Genomic DNA, 19751 nt, shown 5'->3' on the forward strand with positions numbered 1-19751 from the left:
TGACCCTTCTTCTGTACCGTGAACCTAAAGAAACACTCATTTGACAAGGCTTTCGTAGGAGTTGTATGCATTTGCAGGAGTAGTTTTTATTACCCTGGTGGTAGTTTGACCCTTCTTCTGTACCGTGAACCTAAAGAAACACTCATTAGACAAGGTTTTCGTAGGAGTGGTAGGCATTTCCAGGAGTGTTTTTTATTACCCTGGTGGTAGTTTGACCCTTCTTCTGTACCGTGAACCTAAAGAAGCCCTCATTAGACAAGGTTTTCGTAGGAGTTGTATGCATTTCCAGGAGTAGTTTTTATTACCCTGGTGGTAGTTTGACCCTTCTTCTGTACCGTGAACCTAAAGAAACACTCATTAGACAAGGTTTTCGTAGGAGTTGTATGCATTTCCAGGAGTAGTTTTGTGACCCTGGTGGTAGTTTGACCCTTCTTCTGTACCGTGAACCTAAAGAAGCACTCATTAGACAAGGTTTTCGTAGGAGTGGTAGGCATTTCCAGGAGTAGTTTTGTGACCCTGGTGGTAGTTTGACCCTTCTATTGTACCGTGAACCTAAAGAAGCGCTCATTAGACAAGGTTTTCGTAGGAGTGGTAGGCATTTCCAGGAGTAGTTTTGTGACCCTGGTGGTAGTTTGACCCTTCTTCTGTACCGTGAACCTAAAGAAACACTCATTAGACAAGGTTTTCGTAGGAGTTGTATGCATTTCCAGGAGTAGTTTTTATTACCCTGGTGGTAGTTTGACCCTTCTACTGTACCGTGAACCTAAAGAAATACTCATTAGACAAGGTTTTCGTAGGAGTTGTATGCATTTCCAGGAGTAGTTTTGTGACCCTGGTGGTAGTTTGACCCTTCTTCTGTACCGTGAACCTAAAGAAACACTCATTAGACAAGGTTTTCGTAGGAGTGGTATGCATTTCCAGGAGTATTTTTGTGACCCTGGTGGTAGTTTGACCCTTCTTCTGTACCGTGAACCTAAAGAAGCGCTCATTAGACAAGGTTTTCGTAGGAGTGGTAGGCATTTCCAGGAGTAGTTTTGTGACCCTGGTGGTAGTTTGACCCTTCTTCTGTACCGTGAACCTAAAGGAACACTCATTTGACAAGGCTTTCGTAGGAGTTGTATGCATTTCCAGGAGTAGTTTTATGACCCTTGTGGTAGTTTGACCCTTCTACTGTACCGTGAACCTAAAGGAACACTCATTAGACAAGGTTTTCGTAGGAGTTGTATGCATTTCCAGGAGTAGTTTTGTGACCCTGGTGGTAGTTTGACCCTTCTACTGTACCGTGAACCTAAAGGAACACTCATTAGACAAGGTTTTCGTAGGAGTTGTATGCATTTCCAGGAGTAGTTTTTATTACCCTGGTGGTAGTTTGACCCTTCTTCTGTACCGTGAACCTAAAGAAACACTCATTAGAACCCGACTGACCCCCTCTTTGACCTTTAGAAATAGTTGATGTGAGAACCGAAAGTGTCATGTTATACCAACCTAGGAAACTACAAAAGAATGTTTCAGTCAGAACGGGAATTTTATTTGATCATTGTGCATTTCGATATAACATATATTGATTATTTATTCCATCGATCCATGACGCATACGAAGCAATATCGAGTCATCTTACTATGGTGACTGATGTGTTTCTATCAGTCGCTTCTTTACACTAAAAAGCCACGTAGCCCACAGGCCCCAGAAATACGTAAATATGATGTATTGAAACTTCCACTCATAAGCTTCATTGTTTCAAAAATAGATTGTAGGTTCGTATATAGCAAAGTCTACCATATAAAACAGTCCATCAATTAAGTGCATTGTTGTCCTGACGAAGATGATCAGGGGAGAGAGAGAGAGAGAGAAAGTGTCCAAAGAAAGAAACGTTATGAGTTAAGAATGAGCTGAATGAACAGAGTGCTTGTAACAGGGCCGTGAAGCGATGAGGAGCGGCAGCCAGCGCATAAAAGCGATAGTACTGGTGTGGTTTACCTTACATAATTACAAGCCTTACACACCTTGCCTACCTGCCAGCTTGCACCGGTCTGTTAATGGATCATCCAACATAACATTTTTATTGACAATTTCAAACATACCCTGTATTTTACCTTACTATATATTTGAAGATATAATTCAATCATATCCACTTCCTGATGGTAGGGAAACTCCAGTCTAGTAACACAACCTACTAAGATAATTATCAGTGTCATGCATTACAAGCTGAACATACACACTGCCTGTTGGAGTGGACCGACAGCCACGTGGGGGCCTGACTGGCACGAGTGGGGGGGGGGAGACAATGGAGTTGAATGGGTCGGGAAGTGGACGTAAAGGGGAACGGACTGTCTTGTGGGGGAATGGAATCACATGGGCGGGGAATGACCGGCACGGGGCGGACGTGGTCTGACACGGGGGATGGATTGGCTCTGGCTGCCTGTCCACATTTCCCGCCTACCGGTTTTCTGTGCACGCAACTTAAGGCCGCTAGCGGTTGACTGATCCTCATCCAGCCAAAAATTTGTTAGTGTTTGAGCTCATGTGTATTGTTTCTGGACATTAATTTTGTTTGCTTGTGAGCAAATTTTCACCCGGGCTACAATGTGATGATTCGTCGAAAAGTTTTTTTTGTGGAAATGCTTTAGGAAGAAAATTACAAATCATTTTATACCAAAAAAAAAAATGGCTCTGGTGAAATAAAAAAAAATGTATTTATATGAAAAAAATATAGGCTTGAGAAATCATGTATGTATGTTCCTGCTTCCCGTCTTCCACCTCCTTCTCTCCCTCCTCTTTTATCTCTCGTTCCTCTTCCTCATGCTGCTGGTCCGCCCATCACTAACACCAACCGTGGCGGTGGTGGTGGTGGTGGTGGCGGCGGTGGTGGTGATGGTGGTGGTGTGGGTGGTGGTTGCCTGCTGCCAGCCCCATCGCCAAGCCCATGCCCACGCCCAGGCCTGCCCCGGCCGGTCTCTGGAGAGGGACAGAGAAGGAGAACCATTGAGGGTCAGTCTGTCGCTAGCCGTTGTGAGGTGTGAGGGAGGAGCCAGTGCCGGGGACGGGAGGGCCTCGTCTTAAGCCCTTGACCGCGGATTTCCTACAAGAAGACCTCACCAAGCTACAGGAATGGAACAAAAAGTGGCTGCTACAATTCAATGAGGAAAAATGTAAAGTCCTGTACCTTGGGGGAGGATATCCAGCATACCAGTACCACATGGGAAACACTCCACTATCCACCACAGAGGCAGAAAAAGACCTGAGACTTTATGTTACCAGGCTACCAGTGATGGCCGAATCCGTGCCAATTGCAGCGGACGGGTTAAGCTAGCGTGTCGCGTCATGCAAGTCGTGCCTTCAAGAACTAATTGTCTCGGGCTTCCGACACTTATTCTTTTTTCTTTATCTGAGGAAAGTCTAGCTACTGTATTTTTGTTTTGTTTTATTTTGTTTTATATTTTGCTCTGAGCTGCCTCCCTTGCTGTAAAAATATAGTTCCTGGAGACGGTACGTGACACCTTTGGAAATGGTTGATGTGAGGGGTGGACGCGTCTTAATTAAAATACCTCCATAACTGTCATTGAATCATAGGGAATTATTCGCCACGAGACTAAAGGGGTGTTACACTGGGCGAATTTTCCGTCGATCTTCAGTCAAACCACGATTTCCGCTGGCGTGGTTCTCATTTGTTTCTCGTTATTGCTGATGATGATGATGGTGAGTAATACCGTCGTTCTTCAGTGAAATCTACCGTAGCTTTGGAAGATCGTGGACACGTCAGAAAACCACGGAAATAGGAGAACCACGCCAGCGGAAATCGTGGTTTGACTGAAGATCCACGGAAAATTTGCCCAGTGTAATAGCCCCTTTAGATCATTTAACAGCTGATATTTTTGTTGGGAGCGTCAAAAGGTTATCAGGCCGCTGGTGAGTGTAAGATGTTTACGTTAAGTATTGTAGGGAACTTAAGTTATCTACAAGGAAACACACTATCGTCACCTTCGTAAACAAACCGCCTAAGTCATTATTTTCTACTCTACAGGAAATCAGAAAAGAACTGTCATTATCTTATTTGGCTTAAGATTTAGGCAGAAACGAAAAGGTCAATTCTAGGACACTCAAACCCTGAATGGCGAAGGCAACTATACAAAAATGGGCGTCACATGATGAAATATTGATGTAAACATAAACCTGGAAATCACTGAAAAATGACATAGGCGATTATTTTATGAGGGTGACGCTATACAAATTAAAACAACTCTACGGAAACAACCAGCCGCGTTACATAATCACATGATCACTACAGAAAAATATTACTCTTTAAACTTTAGCTCGTCCTCTACACTCTCATCTTATTATTATCATCATCATCCGATATACAAGGAAATGTGATAAAAAATAAATAAACCCAAGAAATCAGTCGAGTAATAATGATTAAGGCATACATTATATATTTTATTTTACACGCTAATGGCGAATTTTCTACGCGACGGGGAAAGTAGTAGTTTTTTTTTCAAGTTTTTAAAGAATACTTGGGTAGTTGAAATCCTAGCACGTTTTCATTAGGGATTATTTTACTCACTGATAACTTCGATTTAAGTCTGTGCTAAATAGTTTCGGAGCAGCAGTCGGGTAAAGTTTGGTAAAATATTAAGGGAATTTTATATGAAACTATTTTTTTCTTTTGTTTTTTTTCATGTATCGTCTTTCAAATTTCTACACACGTAAGTAAGTGTCTTAGCTATCTGTAGACAAAACTGCATGTAAATTGATGCACACGATCATTAACCTCATCAAAAAAGGTGAACAGTCCCTTAAGGCAGGAATTTTTATCAACTTTTCTTCTCTTTCTCCCCCCCCCCACCCCCGATACTCACCCCGCGCACCACCACCCAATACTCACCCCACCCCCCACCCCCGATACTCACCCCCCCACCTCCCCCCTACCCCACCCCGATACTCACCCCGCGCACCACCACCCGCTCCTGCACCACCACAGTAGGCGGGGGCGGCTGCTGGGCCTGCACCACCACCGTCGGGGGGCGCTGCTCCTGGACCACCACTTGCGTCGGCTGCGGAAGGGGGGGGGGGGGGGGAGGAGGGAGGGAGGGGAGATGAGATACTACTACAACAACAACAACAACAACAACAACTACTACTACTACACCACTACCACCATCACCACAACATCAGTATAACATACCACAAAAACCACAAACCACGCAAAACAATGACCACAATGATAAGTATACGGCGAATCCCCTCTATCATTGTGTTATCATCGTATCATCAGCTGTCATTGTGTTACCATTGTCAAAGGGGAGGACAATGCTATCATGGGGGTGGTTACAGGGTTTATCAGGCACGGGGGGGGGGGGGAGAGAGAGAGAGAGAGAGAGAGAGAGAGAGTAGAAATGAAGGAATAAGAGAAAGCTTGAAAGAGAGGAGGGGGAAAATTATGGAGTAGACAAAGAGAAAGAGAGAAGAGACGAGAAGAACTGTGTGTGAGAGAGAGAGAGAGAGAGAGAGAGAGAGAGAGTATAGGAATATGATTGGTGTCTGTGTTGTTTAAATGAGTTTTGAATCCTATGTAGTTTTTGAACCCGAGATAACTTCACTGTGTTTGGATAAAAGTGCTATGTTATTTTCCTTTTTTGTTTACGTCTCTCTCTCTCTCTCTCTCTCTCTCTCTCTCTCTCTCTCTCTCTCTCTCTCTCACACACACACACACACACACACACACACACACACTTACCGGGGGTGGAGGGGGGGTGTAGGGCTGCTGGGGGTATGGGGGGTAGTATTGGGGAGCTGAGGGGGCGGGGGGCAGTGGGGGGGCGTACGACCCCTGTGGATATTGAGGGTACCCTGGGGGGAGGAGAAGAAGGATAATTATAATCTGAAAAGGTAGTCAATGAGGGTAATTAAGGGAGACGAGTTGAAATTATTTGGTATTTTGATGAGACAATTAAGCGGCTGAGTGTTTTTTTTTTTTGTATTTATTTTCTTATTATTTGATATAACTTTTAATAAATTGATTCTTTTTTTATATCGCTCTATCTCCATCTTTCTATTTCTATCTATCTATATCTATCGTGCTATTTATCCATCTACTCTACTATCTATCCACCTATATCTATCAATATCAGCATGTCTATTCTTATCCATCTATCTACTGTATATCTATCTTTCTATTTATCCATCTACTCTACTATCTATCCACCTATATCTATCAATATCAGCATGTCTATTTTGTATCTATATCTATCTACATCTTCCCCTTTCTCTTTTTGGACACTCAACTCTCTCTAGGAGCTCCATTCTTTTAATAATCGTAAGTTAAGTTTTCTTTTATCAATAGTGTATGTGTGCGTCTGTGTGTCTGTCTGTCTCTCAAACACCCACACCTGTACACGGATGCCTCGCTATTAATCCCTCAAGGCGCCATACAAGACCCATAAAACAAAGGGGAAGATTAAATATCCTTCCTCGGCTCTATAAAGTAATTGGCTGGGAAGTTACGCTCGCGGGCCGCCTCTAAAACCTCCGCCGATATTTTTATGTGGCGCTGTAAAAGAAAAAGGGAGTTCGCAAAGTTAGTCTCCTTGGTTAGACCGCTGCTGGGAAGGCTTGAGATGGCTTTTCCTCTTCCTCTTCTTTTCTTTCTCACCCATTCTCTTTTTTTCACTCTTTTTCTCTCCCTCTTTTTACTATACGATTTTGTGAATGACTTTTTGATGTGTCTTTGTATAAATCTATCTTTTTCTTCTCTCTCTCTTCCTCTCTCTCTTCACTTTTTCTCTCACTCTTTTTTCTATACGCTTTCGTGAATGATTTTTTGATGTGTCTTTGTATAAATCTCACTGTTTTCTTCTCTCTCTCTTCCTCTCTCTCTTCTTCTCTTTTTCTCTCCCTCTTTTTCCTATACGCCTTTGTGAATGTCTTTTTCATGTATCTTCGTATAAATCTCACACCTGATTATTATTATTATTATTATTATTATTATTATTATTATTATTATTATTATTATTATTATTATTATTATTATTATTATTATTATTATTATTATTATTATTATTATTATTATTATTATTATTATTATTATTATTATTATTATTATTATTATTATTATTATTATTATTATTATTATTATTATTATCATTATTATCATTATTATTAAGTAAAGTTTCGTAGATAGAAAATTCAAGCGGCTGGTCTCTCTCTCTTTTATTCATTTGAAGAGGCGAACGATGACGAGTTTAATTAATTTCGTTCCCATTATGAAAATTAACTTGGTGTGGAAATGATAATGGAGGGGCGGCCGTGATATCTGGAAGTGATGATGATGATGATGATGATGGTGATGGTTAGGGTGATAGTGAAGATGATAATGAGGGCGATAGTGATGAGGGTTGACTGTGATGATGATGATGATGATGATGATGATGGTTCGGGTGATAGTGAAGATGATAATGAGGGCGACAGTGGTGAGGGTTGATGGTGATGATGATGTGGGAAGGTGATGATGATAGTTATTTTGTTGGTGGTAAAAATTCTGATGATAATGTCGACACAAATGAAGGGGAGGAAATACGGAAAGTTCGTAGACTCTTAATATTACACGGACCAATATTGACAGTAGTACAACAACAATTATAACCACAACTACAACTACTTCCACTTGTATTTATCCTTCCAGCACCACCGCCACCACTGCCCCACTCACCTGCCATCGCGAGCACCTGGCCTGGACTGAGTGACGGGCCGCTGTCAGGCTGATTGGCGGGCGGGCGGGCGTCACCTGCCCCCTCGTGTCACCATCACGGGGCTCGGCATGACGTCACCCAGGTACCCACAACACCCTCATTTTTATCTCTTTTCCTTGTTTTCTTCTTCTCCCTGGCAGCAGTGCGAGTCATGGGTCCTACCGCCTCTGTCCCCCGGTGGTGGTGGTGGGGTCCCGACACGTTCGCCCACGCCCGTCACGCCCACCGAGGCATAGGCTAAATTACTTGATCCCTTCCGATACTGGGCGAAACTTTTATCATACAACGCTGAAGCCATTATTTGGGCAACGAGGTTACGGCCAAGCAATAATTTTAATAATAATAACATAAATACGTGCAATCTTTCGAGGAGGGGCTATTCTGTCACTTATATTGGTTAGTTGATTTATTGACAAGAATAAGTAGCTTACGTAAACAAACAATAATCGGCGTTGGCTGAGTGGTCAGCGGGCGGCGCGGCGTCCCGGCCCGGCGCTACGGTTGTGTTGACATTGCTCAGTCATCGCCGACTGTCGTACGACTACCCGCGTGCTGTCCTGAAGACCACCTATCTAGATTCTCTCTAAAAGATGATCAAAGAGGAGCTCTGGGGGACAGCATGAGCCAAGCAAGATTGCGCCACTATAAACACTTGCCAGCGCCATAACGGTCTGAGGCTGCCCACCAGGCCCCACTAAGAATGCCTACCGGCGCCATAGGCGAAATGTAAAAAAAAATGTTTTTGTCAAAATAATATAATAACATAATTTCCTATCTTGTAAGGGAGAGTTCACAATTCATGTAAAACTACTGGATACGAAAGCAGACATAGATAAATACTTCTCGTGTCTGAACATCCTCGATCACCACATCAGTGACGCGACAGATTTGGTCTTTGGAGTGATTGGACACCTGTCGCGGGGGTGGACAGCCGATGGACACACACACACCCCCAACACGCGCCGCCTGGGCCCGCTGAGTGCTTCCCGGGCGGAGTGGAAAAAAATTGGGCGGCTTTTCCGATACCCTATACGCCCCTGTCCACCCAGCAGTGAATGGGTACCAGGTATTAATCCCTTGCCTAAGCTCTTCCCCAAGCTCCTGTCTCACATCCCTCCCCTTCCTCAACACCCCTCATGCCCCTTTCCTTCTCCTAAACCCTTCAAGCCCCATCCTCACACCCTTCCCTTCCCCTTTCCTACAGTGAGCCCCTGCCTCTCACGTTCCCTCACCCTTCCCTTCCTCCTTCCCTTTCATGACCCCTTCCTTACAACCGTCCCTTCCCCTTCTCTATCATGACCCTCTGCTTCACACTTTCCCTTCCCTCGTCCCTTCTTCCACCCCTCCCCCCCCTCACCATCTCATCTATGGAAGCGGTGGTCAGCGTGTGGGCGCGGTGTCCTTTGGCCGGATTGTTAAACACCCTCGCCCAAGCACACATATTTGACAAGGCTTTCATAGGAGTTGTGGGCCTTTCCAGAGGTAGTTTAATAACCCTGGTGGTAGTTTGACCCTTCTTCGGTACCATGAACCTACAAAAACACTCATTAGAACCCGACTGATCTCCGTGTTGGCATTTGGATATTGCTGATGTGAGAGTCTGAACTGTCTAAGAATACCGATGAAATTGAATGGAACAAAAACACTGTCATCCTCCTCCTCCTCCTCTTCCTCTTCCTCCTCCTCCTCCTCCTTTTCCTCTTCCTCTTCCTCATCTTCGACTCTATTTTTATCATCTCCAACACCACCATCTCCACTACCACTCTTTGGCCCCGCCCGCCGCTACAAGCTGACGATTTTCAGTCATCACCGAGTGGCTTAAAACACCCACATGCTGTCCTGAAGACCACCATCAACCCCAACTCTAGTGAAACTCTTTACCGTGGAGCAAAGATGACTTCGGGGGACAGCATGAGCCAGAGAAGATGGCGCCACTTTGAACATTTGCCTGCGCCACGAATGGGTTGGGTCCGACGAGCAGACCCCATCAAAATAGCTTACCGGTGCAACAGGCAGAACGTTAAAAAAAAAAAAAAATCATGCCTTCTCCTGGCCTTATCATGTCCGACACACCCAACTACTGATAACTGCAGCTGCTTATCGGCATCCGGGAACACACACACACACACACACACACACACACACACACACACACACACACACACACACACACACACACACACACACAATGAAGGAAAGGCTGGATGAATGTAGATATGGAGACGGGACTATTAGAACTTAGCTCGGGCCCTGTAGACTACAAATAGGTAAATACAAATAGGTAAAACACACACACACACACACACACACACACACACACGGTGACGCAGGGATAGCCGTGAGTTTCTTCTTTTTTTATTCTAATCTGATATTTCACTTATAGAAAAGAAGAAGCGGGATGATTTTTTTACTTGTTTCATGTCATTGCATTTTATTGTGTATTTATTTATTTTTTACCTATTTATTGATATTTTTTTAGGCCTTGTTTCATATCATTTCATTTTATTTGTGTATTTATATATATTTTTATTATTTATTGACCTTTTTTAGGCCTTGTATCGTATCATTTCATTTTATTTGTGTATTTATTTTATTTTTATTATTTATTGATCTTTTTTTAGGCCTTGTATCATATTTCATTTTATTTGTGTATTTTATTTATTTTTTTATTATTTATTGATCTTTTTTAGGCCTTGTTTCATGTCATTTCATTTTATTTGTGTATTTTATTTATTTTTTTATTATTTATTGATCTTTTTTAGGCCTTGTTTCATATCATTTCATTTTATTTGTGTATTTTATTTATTTTTTACGTATTTATTGACCTCGCGTTGTTTATATATATAACTACACAGCGAGCGGCCTTTGCACACACATAATGAACTTCCTTTTTATTTACGTTCTTTTTTTGCTCTTTATTTTCTTCCTTTATTTATCAAGCTTAAAAACCTCCTCCCACACACCTTACATGTAGAGGGACAGATTATCGTATTTCATTTGAGAATTATCGTTCATCTGGCAACACTGAAACGACGGCGTGACGTGGTAATGTTGTATAACGTGACGCAACTCTCTCTCTCTCTCTCTCTCTCTCTCTCTCTCTCTCTCTCTCTCTCTCTCTCTCTCTCTCTCTCTCTCTTCCTTTTTTCCTCCACTCTTTTTCCTATCATCCTTCTCTCTCTCTCTCTCTCTCTCTCTCTTCGGTTGTAGGTAAGCTACTTGAGGGCATAATTAGAGACAAAATTGTGAGTTACCTTGAAAGCCACTCATTAATTGGGGACTCACAACATGGCTTCCGAAACAAAAGATCCTGCCTATCAAATCTATTAACCTTTTATAACGACCTCTTCACTGTTTATGACGTAACCAAATCACTGGACGTAGTCTATCTTGATTTCCAGAAAGCGTTTGATAAAGTCCCGCATCATAAATTACTTTACAAATTAAAACAAATAGGTATTGACGGTCAGGTAAACCAATGGATCGCGAATTGGTTGAGCAACAGACAACAAAGAGTAGTGATTGACGGATTTAACTCAGAGTGGGCGCCTGTCACTAGTGGCGTCCCTCAGGGCTCGGTTCTTGGCCCAGTGCTCTTCATTATTTACATCAACGACGTGGATGTTTTACAATATAACCGCTTTAGTAAATTTTCAGAAGACACAAATATTGGTAACTCGGTTCTCACTTTCGATGACAGGCATAGACTCCAAGAGGATTTGCACACAATTTCCGATTGGTCGGGTTGTTGGGAGATGCCCTTTAACGTAGACAAGTGCCAGGTCCTTCAAGTTGGAACGAGGAATAAAAAGTTTGATTACGAAATGCGCGGCGTTAAACTCAAAAGCGTTCAATGCGTCAAGGACTTGGGAGTCAAAATCGCGTCAAACCTCAAATTCTCACAGCAATGCATCGATGCAGCAAATAAAGCGAACAGAATGTTGGGCTTCATTAAAAGAAACTTTTTATTTAAGAATAAAGATGTAATACTCCCGCTCTACAACAGTTTAGTCAGACCCCACTTGGAATATGCGGTACAGTTTTGGTCTCCTCACCATGAAAAGGATATTGCTAAATTATAAGGTGTTCAGCGTCGGGCAACTAAAATTATCCATTCCTTGATCAACAAATCCTACTAAGAAAGGCTTTATACACTTAACATGTTATATATTGAGAAACGTCGCCTCCGAGGAAAACTGATCGAATGTTTTAAAATACTTAATGGTTTCACGAATGTAGACAGATCAACATTGTTTATGATCGATGACACTTTGCGCACGAGGAACAATGGCGTAAAACTCAGATGTAGACAAGTAAATTCAGACTGCACCAAATTTTTCTTCACCAACGTTGTAGTGCGAGAATGGAATAAGCTCCCATCATCAGTGGTCCAGTGTAACACGATTGACTCCTTCAAAAATAAGCTCGACCGTCACTTCCTTCAACTTAATATCAACTAGAGTAGAAATGCAACGTTTTGGAGTCTTCTGATTAATGTAAAATCACTTAGGTTTAAGGACAGACCACCAAGTCTGGACCATGGGGTCTGTGTGGTCTGATTTTCTATGTAAATCTATGTAAATCTCTCTCTCTCTCTCTCTCTCTCTCTCTCTCTCTCTCTCTCTTTATTTATGGGCGATAGAGAGGAAAAAAAGAGAAAGGAGGAAGGAAGGAGCTGTCTAGATCAACATTATTAATAGGCTCAGTTGAGGATTTTATGAAGGAAGAGGAGGAGGAAGAGGAGGAGGAAGAGAAGGAGGAGGAGGAGGATTGAAAGGTAGTGCATGGAGGGATATAGTTATAGGAAGGAATATTTATAGTTTCACGGATGGAAGAGGAGGAGGAGGAGGAGGAGGAAGAAGAGGAGGAGGAGGAGGAGGAGGAGAAAGAATTGGAAGTTATATTGAGCAGGAGGAGGAGAGGGAGGAATGTGGACAGGAGAGAAGGAGAAAGAGGAAGAGGTGAAAGAAGGAAGGAGGAGGAGGAGGAGGAGGAAGAAGAGGAGGAGGAGGAGGAGGAGGAGGAGAAAGAATTGGAAATTGTATTGAGCAGGAGGAGGAGAGGGAGGAATGTGGACAGGAGAGAAGGAGAAAGAGGAAGAGGTGAAAGAAGGAAGGAGGAGGAGGAGGAGGAAGAAGAGGAGGAGGAGGAGGAGGAGAAAGAATGAGAAATTGTATTGAGAATGAAGAGGAGAAACAATCGAGATAACTTAGGGAGAGGAGAAGGAGAAGAGGAGAAGTAGAAGGGAGAAAGAGAAACAAGAGAAGGAGGAAAGGATAACAGTAGGAACAAAGAATAAATAACGAAGGAAGAGGAAAGGAGAAAAAAATGGATAAAAGGAGAAAATCAGGAGAAGGAGAGAAAGAGAACCAAGAGGAGAAAGAGGAAAATGGATTAAAGGAGAGGAAATTGAAGGTGGAGGGAGAGAGGAAAGAGGAGATGAGTAATTTAGAGACTGATTGGTGGAAGAAGAAGAGAAGAGAAGGGAGGAGAAGATAGATGGTGAGAGAGAGAGAGAGAGAGAGAGAGAGGACCCGACCCGTTTGTTTCTTCAGGGAGTGAGTCACGTCTGGCGAGATCAACTTACATAGTCTCCAGCGGCCAAACACGGTCCCCTTAATGGTCCTCTGACGCGGCGTACTGCCCCAAAACCACTTCTCTCTGACCCCGGATCGAACCCCCTTCACTGGAGTCTGCATGCCAGTTCCACGCTCCAATACAGTGAGTGGGAGAGAAGGAAAAGGCGAAGTTAGAGAAGGAACCATAATTTGTAAGGAGGAGGAATGGAGAAGCAGGGAAGAAGGGCAGTGGACGAGAGAGAAAGAGACAGAGGAAAAAAAGAGAGACGGGAGAGGAGGAGGAGAGGAAAGAGGAGAAAGAAGAATGAGAAGAAGGAAGCAAGTGGAAGGGAGAGAAAGAGATAGAGGAAAAAAAAGAGAAAGACGGGAGAGGAGAAGGAGAAGAAGAGGAGCAAGTCAGAGGTTTTAGTGAGGTGGAGAGGAGATGAGGAGGAGGAAAGTGGAAGAGAGAGGAGGCGGAGGAAGAAGAGAAAGACGGGAGATGAGGAGAAGGAGAAGAAGAGGAGCAAGTCAGAGGTTTTAGTGAGGTGGAGAGGAGATGAGGAGGAGGAAAGTGGAAGAGAGAGGAGGCGGAGGAAGAAGAGAAGGACGGGAGAGAAGGAAAAGAAGGAAAAGAAAAATTAAAACTTGTACTGAGGTGTATTCCAGTAAAGCCCCGTGCCAAACTGTATATATTCTAAGTAAAGCAAAGTAATTCTAAGTAACGTAAGTAACTGTGTATATATTCTAAGTAAAGGTCAAGGGCTTATATACTTTGCACCAGTTATTAAAAAGATTTCCCCCATAGTGTTCCCAAATTTCTTAGCCGCCTTATCAACACCAAACACCATATTAGGAATTTTCAGCGTCTTTAGACTTCTGTTTCGTTGCTGACAAACCCCACTGGCTCGCATTCTTAACGATGATAATGATATAGAGAATTTCCGGATATAGCGAAGTGGTGTTCCGTCTAATCAGTCAGGTGGTTGAGTGGGGGGTTTATGTGTGTGTGTGTGTGTGTGTGTGTGTGTGTGTGTGTGTGTGTGTGTGTGTGTGTGTGTGACAATAAACTATCAATCATCAATCAAACCCATCCTGTTCTAAACTTATCGAATTTTTACAGCACCGAGCCAAGTTTGTAATGTTCCGTATTTTGTCCTATTTCATCATGTTGTACAAGGGTTTAACACGATCACAGTCACACTAACTTGATTATGTAGGATCCTTTTACACGTGAGGTTTTATACTTTGTTTGGTGAGGCGTTCCCTTCTTCCCTTCAAAATTTTCTTACATAACATTTGCAGTTTTCTTATGTCACAGTTTTTTCTTGTTTTCTTTCTTTCTTTCTTTCTTTCTTTCTTTCTTTCTTTCGTGTGTGTGTGTGTGTGTGTGTGTGTGTGTGTGTGTGTGTGTGTGTGTGTGTGCGTGGCCAGCTCACATTTCCCAAGGGTACGAGTGTAAACATGATAACAGTTTCTCGTCTCCGTCTCTGTAAGGCTGACGAGGGACAATGAGCTTTCCCTTCCCTCTTTCACAGCGGTAAAATCTTATGCGAGTTTTGTGGCCTCGTGAATATAGATGCATTAATTAGTACCTCTTACCGGCATATTAGTTTTCTTTATTGTCTCAGTTTTGTGTCCTGGTGTTGTTGCCCTTGAGCTGCTTCCATTGCTGTAAAAAAAATAAAAAATAAAAATAAAAAACATATGCGTCTTAGCACCGTATTCTCAGACGCTTTCGGCTCACAACAACTACTTCCCCTAAGTCTATATATACCAAGTCAAGTCACTCTGCTTCAAAACTGCGACCGGTACGCGCAGGAGGAGGTTTTGGGGCGGAGCAGCGGGATGACGTCACTTGGAGCCCAAAAAAAATATATCCGCCAGTTCAGGGGTGACTAAAGTTGGGGCCGTGTGTGGACTCTGGATGTGCATTCTCGCCTTCTTTCACGGCGCATTTAAGCAAGCAAGCAAGGTAAATAAATGGTAAGAAAATAAAGTTAAACCATACATGATAAAAAAAAGTAAAAAAATATAGAAGATGAGATGATAAAGTATAAATGTCGGCTACCCACAAATCATAATCACATCTTTAGACCCGTGAGACTTGACCTTTCCTTCCTCTGATGCATATTTATGTATACACCAATCATTTTCAGTCAGTCCATCTTGTTGAAATGATTATATACTGACGGAATATTTACCTTTCATTAGTCTCTCTGAGCATCTGTGTGGAGTATGTAATTTTTATTTAACCCGGTAGCAGCGACGGGCCAAATTTGTGGCTATACCGTGTAGCAGCGACGGGCCAAATTTGTGGCTTTACCGTGTACCAGCGATGGGACAAATTTGTGGCTTTACCGTGTAGCAGCGACGGGCCAAATTTGTGGCTTTACCGTGTAGCAGCGACGGGCCAAATTTGTGGCTTTACCGTGTACCAGCGACGGTCCAAATTTGTGGCTTTACCGTGTAGCAGCGACGGGCCAAATTTGTGGCTTTACCGTGTAGCAGCGACGGGAAAAATTTGTGGCTTTACCGTGTAGCAGCGACGGGCCAAATTTGTGGCTTTACCGTGTAGCAGCGACGGGCCAAATTTGTGGCTTTACCGTGTACCAGCGACGGGCCAAATTTGTGGCTTTACCGTGTAGCAGCGACGGGCCAAATTTTTGCCATGATATAAACCCCCAAAATAGATGATGCATAAACTGATCACAAATGCGTTGATATATATATTATGAAATGGTTTGTGTGAGTGATGATTTTTTCTTATTTTTCTCGCTTATAGGGGCCTTTAAGAAACGATCCTCGCAGGTACCAGGTTAATTTTCATCATCTTTATCTTCTGTTACTAAGTTCACTGTAGGACAAAAGGTTTTCCTGAACGATTTTCAACATTTTTTTTTTACATAGGCCTATCAGTGTTTTACTAGATGCAAGGTAACGTAGCCATTATATATGAAAGAAAACATTATTATTTTAGTGTAGGTCAATAGGATGAAGAAAGAAGAATGAGAATGAAAAGGAGAATGAAGAAGAGGAGGAGGAAAATAAGAAAAACAGAGAAGCTTAAGATAGAAGAGGAGGAGGAAGAAAAAACGAGAAAATGAACCCTGGGAAATGAAGAAGAAGAAGGGGAGGAAAATAAGATAAAGAGAAAAGGAAGCTTGGGGAATGAAGAAGAAGAAGGGGAGGAAAATAAGATAAAGAGAAGAAGAAGCGTGGGGAATGAAGAAGTTAAGAAGGAAAGTAAGAGAAAAAGGGAAGCGTGAGATTAAAGAGGAGGAGGAAGAGGAAACGAGAAAAGGAAGCTTGGGGAATGAAGAAGAGGGGGAGGAAGATAAGAACCAAGAAGAAAATAAGAAGAATGAAGAAAAAGAGGAGGAAAAAAGAAGGAGAAGTGGAAGTGTGGAGAAGAATAGAGGAATGAAGAAGAGAGAGAGAGAAAAGAAGGGAGGGTGTGAGGGGAAGAAGGGAAAGGAAGGAGGGAGAAAATGACAAGAAAATGACAAGAAAGAGAAAATGGGATATGAAAGGAGGAAAAGAGTAGGAGAGTGAATGGAGAAAGGTGGAAGAGGAAAAAATGGGGTGAGAAAAAGGAAGGAAGAGGAGGAGGAGGAGGAGGAGGAGGAGTAAAGATTTATTGAACCTCATAAATCTACCGCATTGTAACGTTCCTGCCTTCTGTGTTATCCTTTTATCAAAGAATATATCTTTTTCTTCTCGTCTTTTTCATTTATCTCTTCCATTTCCACACTTCTTTTCCTTCCTCCTCCACTTCTTTCATTCTCACGCTTTCTTGTCTCTCTTTTCTTTGTGTGTTTGCATATTTAACACCCAAAAAAACAGTAAAACAATGAAATAAAGTAAAAATTCAGAGGGACGAGTTAAACCAGAGGAGTTCCCCATCAAACCCGTGACGATTTTCTTCTTGATCCTCGTTTTCTATGCGTGTGCTGCCCTCTAGCGGGAAGGCGGCGCGTCCCTCCCTCAGTTGGATGAGAGCCTGTGAGGTGGGAGGACGCGCGGCGGGTCTTGCGCTAATGGCCGAGTGTCTGTAAGGGCGTGAGGGAGGAAGGACAGAGTACCACCACGACACGACGATTGAGGGGCGGCAGGAGACGGGGCACGACGGACGGTGAGTGGGCGGGGCGGGGCGGGGGTTATCTGGGGGTGATTGGGGGAGAGGGGGTGGGTTGTAGGGGTATGGTGTGTGTGTGTGTGTGTGTGTTAGTAAGAGTCTTCCTTTGTATTGTTATTTTTTTTATCTCCTCTTCCTTTTCTTCCTCTTCCTTTTCCTCCTCTTCTTCTTCTTCTTCGTGTGTGTTTAAATTTTTTTCCTTGTTATTCTTGATTTTCTTCTCTTCCTTCTTTCTCTTCCTCTTCTTCTTCTTCGTGTGTGTTTAAATTTTTTCCTTTTTGTTGTTATCCTTATTTTCTTATTTTCCTTCTTCCTCTTCCTTTTATTGTTCTTCGTCTGTGTGTGTGTGTGTGTGTGTGTGTGTGTGTGTGTGTGTGTGTGTGTGTGTGTGTGTGTGTTTGTGTACATTGAATAATATGAAGAAAAAAATTGTGGATTCATTATTAATATCATCATTATTCCTTCTATTACTTCTACTACTACTACTACTACTGCTACTACTACCGCTACGCCATCACTTATCATCACCATTACTGTTATTTCTCATCCATTTACAACACCATCTACAGATAAGAGTGTGTGTGTGTGTGTGTGTGTGTGTGTGTGTGTGTGTGTGTGGCTGCATCTCCCCTTATCTCACACACACACACACACACACACACACACACACACACACACACATGATAACACTCGTAATTGGAAAATCGTGCCGGTAATTTGTAAACTGGCCAAGTGTTAATTAATACGGTATATACAGAGACAGGTAGATGGGAGTGGTAGGTAACAGGTAGATGGGAGTGGTAGGTAATGGGGGTGGAGATGGAAGAGGTGGTGGATAGATTGATAGGTGTGTAGATGGTAATTAATGAAGAATAGCTTGGTAGTTATATAGTAGAGAGTAAATTGATATATATAAGTAGATAGAAGTGGTAATGATTGTGGAGGATGAAGAGGTGGATAGATTGATAAGTGTGTAGATGGTAATTAATGAAGAATAGCTTGGTAGTTATATAGTAGAGAGTAAATTAATATATATAAGTAGATAGAAGTGGTAATGATTGTGGAGGATGAAGAGGTGGATAGATTGATAGATGTGTAGATGGTAGTTAAGTTAATGAAGGATAGTGATAGGTAGTTAGATGATAATGATGAATAGATTGATAGATATGAAGATTGATAGGTTAGCCGATAAATGCATTATTAGTGTAAATGAAAATGTTAGTGTTGATAGAGGAGTAGACAAATAAATAAATGGGAAAATAGAAAGATGAATAGGTGTATATAGAAAGGATAACCCGAATAGAATGGAAGATAGACTGATGGATAGAAAGAAATAGAAAAAATGGAAATGGAAAAGTTCAGGTTGATACACAAGTGGATAGATAGATAAACTTATAAATAGAAATTGAACCGATGCATAGATAAGTGTTAATCTTGATAGAAAATGTTCAAAAAATAGAGAAATTGATATTGAAAGATGAATTGACGTGAATAAAGTTTGCAATGAGACACGAATAGAAATAGAAATAAACTGATAGAAAGCTGAAATGATGGAAATAGATGATAATAATAAAAATACCGATAAAATGATAGACGGAAGGATAAAATAGTGTATACAGAACCATTAATCTTGATAACTGAATACATAGAAAAATCGATATCACTGAGATACTTACATTGATGGATTAATAAAGTGTGATAATATTGATAGCCTATTAATGGATGGTTTGAATGTCGGTTTTAAAGGTACAGTTTTCACGTTAAAATTGATAGATAATTAAGAGGTTGAGTAATTGGTGATTGGGTTTAGCCAGATGCATGTTGTGTTTATTGATCCATTACAAGGTTCTCCGATTCTTGTGTTTAATTATATGCAATTAGACTTATTAAAGATTTATTTTATTGCTTTTCGACTTTTATTTTGTCGTTTTTGTTTTCATTTTTGTTGTTTGAGTCTTGTTATGTTTTTCTCTATTCTTGCATTTGTTGTTTTTGTTTGTTGCTGCTGTTAGTATTTTCTTCTTCTTGTTCTTGTTATTTCTTTTTGTTCTTGTTTATTTTATTTTCCTTTTCTTGTTGTTGTTGATGCTTTGTGTCTTTATTTCCTCCTCTGCATCTTTTCTTCTTTTTCTAGTTTTTTTTTTCATTTAAATGTTGTTCTTTTTTCTTCATCTTATTATTATTTATTTATTTATTTTCATAGTTTCCATTTTTCTTTACACATTCTTATTTTATCGTTTCTTCTTGAAATTTATGAAGTTGCGAAATTTAGTCGTTTTCGGGCGATGAAAATATAATATAGTGATGTAT

At 41.7% G+C, this 19751-nt stretch overlaps 2 protein-coding genes and 1 long non-coding RNA gene across 5 annotated transcripts in view; 2 read left to right on the top strand and 1 right to left on the bottom strand.

Moving 5' to 3' along the window:
* The first annotated feature begins 284 nt into the window (after positions 1-284).
* On the top strand, positions 285-2603 carry LOC126988256 (uncharacterized). Its single transcript, XR_007741805.1, has 2 exons — positions 285-681; positions 788-2603. It is a non-coding gene; the product is annotated as an uncharacterized LOC126988256 (long non-coding RNA).
* On the bottom strand, positions 959-7727 carry LOC126988255 (forkhead box protein B2-like). Of its 2 annotated transcripts, XR_007741803.1 has the most exons (5): positions 7706-7720; positions 5735-5847; positions 4944-5051; positions 1395-2955; positions 959-973 (listed from the first exon to the last, which is right to left on the bottom strand). XR_007741803.1 is itself a non-coding variant. In XM_050846305.1 (4 exons), exons 1-4 carry the CDS (start codon positions 7710-7712, stop codon positions 2821-2823), a joined length of 363 nt encoding a protein of 120 aa, XP_050702262.1. In that variant the 5' UTR covers positions 7713-7727; the 3' UTR covers positions 1507-2820. The 2 variants fall into 2 exon arrangements, 1 of the variants encoding a protein (XP_050702262.1); XM_050846305.1 differs by lacking the exon at positions 959-973 and having other exon boundaries at positions 1507-2955; positions 7706-7727.
* Positions 7728-17297: 9570 nt separating this feature from the next.
* The window catches only part of LOC126988257 (beta-arrestin-1-like), a 141034-nt gene continuing 138580 nt past the window's right edge, over positions 17298-19751 (top strand). For both annotated transcript variants that reach the window (XM_050846314.1, XM_050846313.1), the window contains exon 1: positions 17298-17438. The gene's annotated coding sequence lies outside the window, so the exon portion shown is untranslated. The remainder of the gene's footprint in view (positions 17439-19751) is intronic.

Source organism: Eriocheir sinensis, chromosome 68 (genome assembly GCF_024679095.1).
Source record: "Eriocheir sinensis breed Jianghai 21 chromosome 68, ASM2467909v1, whole genome shotgun sequence".
In the NCBI taxonomy this organism is placed as follows: Eukaryota; Metazoa; Arthropoda; class Malacostraca; order Decapoda; family Varunidae; genus Eriocheir; species Eriocheir sinensis.

Excerpts from the sequence above, each read along its gene's own strand:
- LOC126988255 (XM_050846305.1), bottom strand. Across the intron at positions 5,052-5,734 it reads ACACCCCCCCTCCACCCCCG|CCGACGCAAGTGGTGGTCCA; the intron begins GTAAGTGTGTGT and ends CCCCTTCCGCAG. Across the intron at positions 2,956-4,943 it reads AGCGGGTGGTGGTGCGCGGG|AGACCGGCCGGGGCAGGCCT; the intron begins GTGAGTATCGGG and ends GTCCCTCTCCAG.